Here is a 7,613-nt window from a genome sequence, read left to right as displayed (position 1 = left end):
GACAGACAGACAGACAGACAGACAGACAGACAGACAGACAGACAGACAGACAGACCGACCGACAGAGACTGAGAATGAACGAATATATTATAAGGAATTATTCAAAACTACTGGTATTGACTAAAGTAGATCAAGGGGGAATTTCTCGTTTTGAAGATTACGTCTCCCCCCCCCTCCCCCTTATCTTTTCCCCTCTTTCCTCGTAACTGGTTTCACATTTTATTATGTAATTTAAAACACGGGTGCCTCTTGTTCATTATATAACTCACACGAGTATCGAAGAGATGCCCAAACCAATCTGAAGGCCAGGCCCTTGGGCGTGTATGTAATGTCGCCTCCGGGGAACCAGGAGGTGTAGGTGCCTTCAACAGCCTGTTTGTAGGAGTCCTTGCCCGTCAGTTTGTACAGGAGAACCTGTAGATAGTGATGATAGTGTTGCGACATTGGCAATTGTAATGTAATTTCGTGAGCACAAGGAACCGATACTGCCATTAGGAAAGTAATTTATCTACATGTAACAGGTTTTTATTCAAACGTTTTGGCCAAGTAGACCTGAACAGTTACCAGACGGTATACATGTACTATATAATTATATAAATATACCCAGAATAAGGCACTTTTCACATCCTTTCTCTCATGCTATTGCCCTTTCCTCTCTTTGCCCCACCCCCTTTCCATCCACCCCCCCCCCCCGAACCATCTTTTCCTCCCTACCTCTCCATCACCACCCCTTTCCCTCCACTTCCCCCCCCCATCCTCGGCCTTTTGTGCCTACAAACTTTTAAAGTTTTAGTAAGAGTTTTACGGCCATTGCAACACAAAAAGGTCATATAAGTGCCGAAGATTAGAGGTTTTCAAGAAAGTAACAAACACAAAATAGAAGTAGGGGAGAAAAGGACGATAGATGTTTGATACGAGAAGGAGCAAACCACGCCAGAGCACCCGCCAACCACCCGCGCTGACAAACTACAACACTGCGTGACCAAAGGCGCTATCATTTTCGACCACAGCTTAGCTCATTGAGGACACAGACAACAAGGTAAAGAACAATTAAATCTATTAATTCCATCTTTTTGGACAATAAATATCCATTGTTCCCTCAAATAAAAATATCAGTCAGAAGTAAAATACTTAGGCTTCTGGTCTGTAACAAAGACAGATACAGAAGGTTATTCTTACCATCATCCATCAAACTTCTTCCATCTTGACCATCTTGTTATAAGTATTCATATCACCTTAAAACATGCATCAAAATACCTTTGAGTTACAACCAGAACACTGAGTATGCAATTAGCTTTCGGTATTTTTGTTTATATTACTGTTCATTTATATTATGCATGTGACTGTAAGCCTGTGTGAGTGTACATGTCTGTGTGTGCGTGTGCGCGTGTGTGCGTGTATGTGTGTACGTGGTAAAACACCAAATCAATGTGCTAGAACCTGGACAATAAAGATGTATCTTATAGCGGACACATATTATGTTTGATCAGCAGCAGACCAAAGGCAAAGCTGCAGGCAGATCTTAGACCAACCATATATCAGCCAGTAACACAAAGTTGCACATGATTTGATCGTGTTCGTGTTGTTGAATTAAAGTTTAAGTTTCCAGATAAATGAAAACTATTGTACAATCTTTACGAATAAAGAAGTTATGCACTTTTTAAAAAGTCCCCCCAAAAGAGCGCACCTTCAAACGTTGTCGAATAAACACAATGAGCGCAATGGTGAAGGTTGACTGGTTTGACAGGGTACTCAAAGTGAGACAAATACAGAATAGAGATGAGGCCAAATATGACAAGCTTTCCTACAAATGGGAATACAACCAACAAAACTATTTATTCAATGCAGCATCACTGAGTAGTGTTGTGAATGAAAACAGACCCTGAATTCATTCTAACGTATATCACGCTCCATGGGTGAATTTGACAGCGGCAATGTCCCCAAATTAAGAACTGGAAGCAGATATTGTTTGATTATGTAGACGCTTCGCCCCTGAATGAGCGGTGTCAATGAGTTAAGATATTTCATACCTGGTTTGAGATGGTCTTCTCGTCCCACGACATGCCCCACGCAGGTTCAGGGTCCCACAGTTTCTCCGCATTATCCAGGTATTTGCTCTCGTTGGTGGCCTGATAGAGCCACAGAGAACCCCAGCACAGCTCGTCAGTGTAGTTGTGAGAACTGAGGACATTGATAGCTACTGTCACAGTGTATCTATCTATCTATCTTTCTATCTATCTATCGATCTATCGATTTATCGATCTGTCTATCGCCCCATCCCCCCATCCCCGAAAAAAAAATAATTTTGGCCTTCTACTTTCATATCATGACATGGTGTTCGTATTTTAACACTACTATAACAGTATGTGTTAGTGCCCCTTACCCTTCCCCATCCTTCCACACGTACACAAACACACACACACACACACACACACACACACACACACACACACACACACACACACACACACACAGTCTTTTTCTTTTTTACTCACGAATAGAAGCCAGCGGCTGCTGACACAGAGTCGCTGTACTTGCCCTTGTACTTCATGCCAAAGTCCCACAATTGTTTGGCGTGAGTCAAAAGTGTGTTGGCGAAAGTAGAGTCTGGGAAGGGAAAGGGAGAGGACGGTTGTTTGTTTGTTTGTTTGTTTTTGTGTTTGTTTGTTTGTTTGTTTGAATAATGAGAAGCGCACTGACACAATAATGGTCTTAATTTAGTGCTGGGAAACAACAAGACAGAGACAACAGAGAGAAAGTAAAGGCATAGGTAGCGTCACCCAGCCACCCGCTTTATTCGTTACATCTGTTTTATTTATTCATTAGTTTATTTATTTATTTACTTTTTCGGGAGGGGGGGGGGGTACAATACAAACCTGAAGTTAAAAAAATTAAACAATAAAAATGGTTAATTTTCTCCGAAGGAAGCCTCACACTACTTCTTTCCTAACTTTGTTGTTCGAACAGTTTCTCAAAATTGACCTAAGAAAATCAGGCTTGGCAAAATTGTGCGAAATCAAAGAAACGTAAAACCACTCGCTCGGATTTTTTATTCGTATTCATCAAAGTATTTTCTAGACAGCTAACAGATGTTTACAAAAATATTAATCAGTTATGCCATATTGACACAAGTCATTGTGCAAAAGCTGGAGAGTCTTAGTTCGATATTTTAGGAAATATTTGACGATAAGTTGCGCCAGGAATTTTTGACCGCACTATAAACCAAGCCATCCAGTGATTCTCGTGAGGGCGGTTCTCTTCATTTCACCCCAGACCACCCAAAACCATGGCAGTTTCGAGGCCTCTTTTTCTCATTGACAGATGATTACGCCCAAGGTTTCGACATGAAACCGTTAGCTCCAGAACAAAAACAAAATTATACTAATGAGCACATGTAATGTTAAGTTCAGGCTTAGTGTGGTATTTGTAACTGCTCTGTTCTCCAATCTGTTTGAAAAAATCATCAGAAGAATCTGTTCATTGCAGAGACAATAATATTCTCTTTTCATTTGATATTCATCTCATGTGCATTCCACCAATGTTGAAGACCTTAAAGATACTCGCGAATACACTTTTGCGTTTCTTTGATTTCGCACAATTTTGCCAAGTCTGATTTTAAGTTCAAGCTCAATTTTAAGTCACCATATCTCGGGCGTATAATATAATATTAATGTGTCAGATGATGCAGAATTTATCTAGCTTTAAAATGATATGCTACAGGAGTGGATGGTGCCAGGCTTTAACCCGAAGATTGGGTGATTACATTTTCAAGGGTTTTTTTTTTTACGCCACAATATGTGCGTTTATATTATATTATATTTTATATATATATATATATATATATATATATATATATATATATATATATATATATATATATATATATATAAAATATATATATAAAATATATATATATAATGTATACTATATATAACACATTATTGTAATTATCATTTTTGACGTTGTTGTATTATAACCATATTATTATTAGCCTATATTATGATTATTGATATTGTTATTTGTTGTTGTTGCTGTTGTTGTTTTTGTTTTGTTGCTGTTGTTGTTGTTGTTGTTGATGCTATTGTTGTTGTTCTTCATTTTATTATCATCGTCGACATCATCATCATCATCATCATCATCATCATCATCATCATCATCATCATCATCATCATCATCATCATCATCATCATCATCATCATCACCATCATCATCATAAATCACTCTTACTTTTGTCCTTGAAGACCAGATAACCAGCTGACATGGCGGCGGCAGTCTCCATAGCAACATCACTTCCAGGTCTGGACGCTGTGATCTTGTAAGATGGCCTGGGCATTGTCATGTCCTCTGGCCGGCCCCAGTATCCGTGGTCTGGTCCCGGGTTGCCCACCTGAGTTTAGCACACACACACAATATAATAGTAATAGTAATAAGTATAATTATGATAATGATGTAATGATAATGACTTTAGTGATAATGATGATGATAATGATGATAGTGATAATGATGATGATGATAATAAGATTAATGATAATAATATTCATCATCATCATCACTGTTTTGTTCAATATCCAAATTCAGTAATACGATCGAAGTGGAAGTCAAAGGTGCAAATTTTAGAACGTTTATTTACTTTTGCACACAGAATTAAACTTGCTTTCGATCCACAAGTGAGGAACTTATTATACATTTATCAAGGTGGGTTGTTGGAGGGCGCCGCTGGTAGGTCCTACTTCTTTACTTTCCCCTGTTTCTGTCTGTCTGTCTTATTTTTCCCCAGCACTAAATGGCCTTCATTGTGTCGATGTGCTTCTCTTTACTCAAACAAACAAACACAACATTTATCAAGCAGTTTCGTCTGCATGCTGGACTGCTGCAACCCACTCAGCCGTGTTGGCCCCGAAGGTTGGTATTAGCAAAGCAGCCTGCCTCTTAAATTACCTGAATTATATCTTTGGGGTTGTAAAACATTTGCATTCAGACAGTCAACTAAACGTGCTCCATTTTTTAATTCTTTCCTTCAGTAGCAACTGACTGGCCGCCTGGCCATTTATCATTACTGACCTGAACGTAGAGCTCTTCGGGCGCCGTGTGACACTTGAGTAAATATTCCAACGGCCATTTGATACCGTCAAGGAGCGCGTCCTCTTGACCAGCTGCCTTGTAGGCCTCCGGGTAGAGGAGATAACCCCAGGCGAGTATCGTGGTGCTGTACGACATGGGGAAGTTGAACTTGACGTGGTCGCCGGCTGACAGCAGGAAACACAAGAGATTTGTTTCATCATCAACCACAAATTTGATAGGTGTTAAAGTTTATATCAACATAAAAGGAATTTGTAGTGTGGAATATGAAATGTTCTTTATTGGCTTAACGTCATTATCAACACTATTGAGTTATATAAGACGCAGGACCTCCCGAGTTCAACGTCCATTTCCAAAGTCCTGAGCCAGATAGGAAATTCGAGTAAAATGCCTCTCCCAAGGACACAACGTCGGCCTTAGCTGAGGTTCGAACCCTCGAACAAGCAATCTCACGATAATGAGTCCGCAAGCTTAACCACTAGACTACCGAAGCCACTGTGTACAGTACTACAAGGGGAGTGGGGAAAGGGGAAGGCGAGCTTAGAATCTACACACGCTATGAACTAACCAGATGAACTGCACTCCTATCTGACACATCGTTGTTGACTCTTTTGTGAACACTTAACGCACAAGTGTGTATTGCAAAACGAAGCTTTTGGGGGGGGGCGCTTTGTTCGTGGGGGGGGGGGGTATTTCTTTTTTTTGTTTGTAAAGAGATAGAGACATCCAAATGAACCATCTAATTATTGTTCGTGGGCAACTCTCCTTCCGACCGTCGTCTATCCTTGTGGAATGTGTTTGGAATTTGAAATCCTTCATGGTCACGCTCCCCGAAATTAAATAAATGAATAAATAAATAAATAAAGACATTTAAAAAATAATTGAATAAATAGATTCACTAGGAATCTGAAGTATCGAATTCAGTGTTCAATGGCGCCACAACATGACCTCGCTATTGACAGATCACATTGTGCGCACATCTTGTACGTTCCAGATGGCCTAATAGTGCCGAGAGAACGATCGCTTTCATACCAGTGTGCGTGCGTGTGTGTGTGTGTGTGTGTGTGTGTGTGTGTGTGTGTGTGTGTGTGTGTGTGTGTGTGTGTGTTTGTGTACATGTGGATGTGTGTGTGTGTGTGTGCATGTGTGTATGCGTGTGTATGGATGTGTATGTGTATGTATGTATGTGTGTGAGAGTGTGTGCATGTGTGTGTGTGTGAGAGAGAGAGAAAGAGAGAGAGAGAGAGAGAGAGAGAGAGAGAGAGAGAGAGAGAGAGAGAGAGAGAGAGAGAGAGAGAGTGCGAGAGTGCGTGTTGTGTGTCCCTCCTATAAGTACCACCCACAGAATTCTAGAATTCTGTGGTACCACCTGTCACAATAGTACCGACACGGCACTTACCGTCATACCATCCTCCAGTCAGATCCTCGCCGTTCTCCCCCTTGTCATTGAGGGCTGAGTCTCCTCTCCAAGGAATGCGGTTGGAGGCTGGCAGTTTTCCGGAACGTTGAGCCTCGTAGAACAGAAAAGACTTGAACAGAATGTCGTTGTAGTTGTACTTGGATTTGTCAGCTGTATTTTGGAAACGAACAAAGGAAAAACGCGTCCACTGTTTGTAAGTGTGGATTGCACACAAAAAAAAATTCAACACCAAAAATCATGGGAACCAACCCGGGCTAAGAGAGAATATAATGCCCCAGCAGACAGACACTGAAACTCGATTTATTAGTTTTTAAAGACCACAACTTGTCGAACACATTTCTTCTGTGAACAATAGAAAAGCGCCCAATCATTTCATAAAAGACTCCGATGTGTCTAGTTATAAGGTATAAACCAATGAAACTAGCTGCAAGAGGCTGGGTCACTTGAGAAAATCACAGCCTTAAGTAGTATGGCTAGCATGTATATGGTTCTTGTTTGTTTTTAATTTTGTTTTTTTAATTAACAGAGAACCCTGATGTACGACTCTAAGGTATCGACTAAGCGTCCCCCCTTCTTTCAGTTTTTTTGCGCACCCCCCACTCTTTTTTCCCCAATCCCCGCTTATTAATTTACAGTTTTTTGTGCAACCCCCTCCCCCGCTCCTTATTCCTTACCCCCGTTTATTCTTTTCCAGCTTGCCACGACCGACGGTCATATAAAACATAGAATCCAGATATCTGAACGAAACTTCCTTATTTGTTGTTGTTGTAAATGGAAAATTACCCTCAGTATTAGTACTGGTACCGGGTTGGCTACCCCAAATTTCTGTACTTTTCAAAACTTTTGTACATTGGTTTGGTTTTTTTAAAAACTGGTTTGTTCTTAAATGGGAAAAGTTGTCACTAAAATTTCATGATCTCTTGTTGTTTTATTCACTGAAGGAGAAATTTAAAAAAAGATTTGTACCTACTAGTATAAGGGTATGAGGTTGAATGTGCCCCCCTCCCCCGTCTATTAATTTGGACAACCTGTCTGCACCCCCGTTCATTCCAATCCCACCCCCTCCCGTTTATTAATTTTGGACCGCTTGTCCACACACCCCGTTTATTCCTAA

At 40.4% G+C, this 7,613-nt stretch overlaps 1 protein-coding gene across 1 annotated transcript in view; it reads right to left on the bottom strand.

Moving 5' to 3' along the window:
- LOC101849097 (endoglucanase 4) overlaps nucleotides 1–7,613 on the bottom strand; it is a gene marked incomplete in the record, with an annotated part of 43,502 nt that overhangs the window by 27,196 nt on the left and 8,693 nt on the right. The window contains 6 exon segments of the mRNA XM_035973313.1: nucleotides 270–414; nucleotides 2,031–2,181; nucleotides 2,496–2,607; nucleotides 4,228–4,387; nucleotides 5,062–5,246; nucleotides 6,479–6,649. Coding sequence (XP_035829206.1) covers nucleotides 270–414; nucleotides 2,031–2,181; nucleotides 2,496–2,607; nucleotides 4,228–4,387; nucleotides 5,062–5,246; nucleotides 6,479–6,649 — 924 coding nt within the window.

This window comes from Aplysia californica, unplaced genomic scaffold, assembly GCF_000002075.1.
Source record: "Aplysia californica isolate F4 #8 unplaced genomic scaffold, AplCal3.0 scaffold01130, whole genome shotgun sequence".
In the NCBI taxonomy this organism is placed as follows: Eukaryota; Metazoa; Mollusca; class Gastropoda; order Aplysiida; family Aplysiidae; genus Aplysia; species Aplysia californica.
Note: the sequence above shows the minus strand (reverse complement) of the source record. Positions and strands in the feature narration are given on the sequence as shown.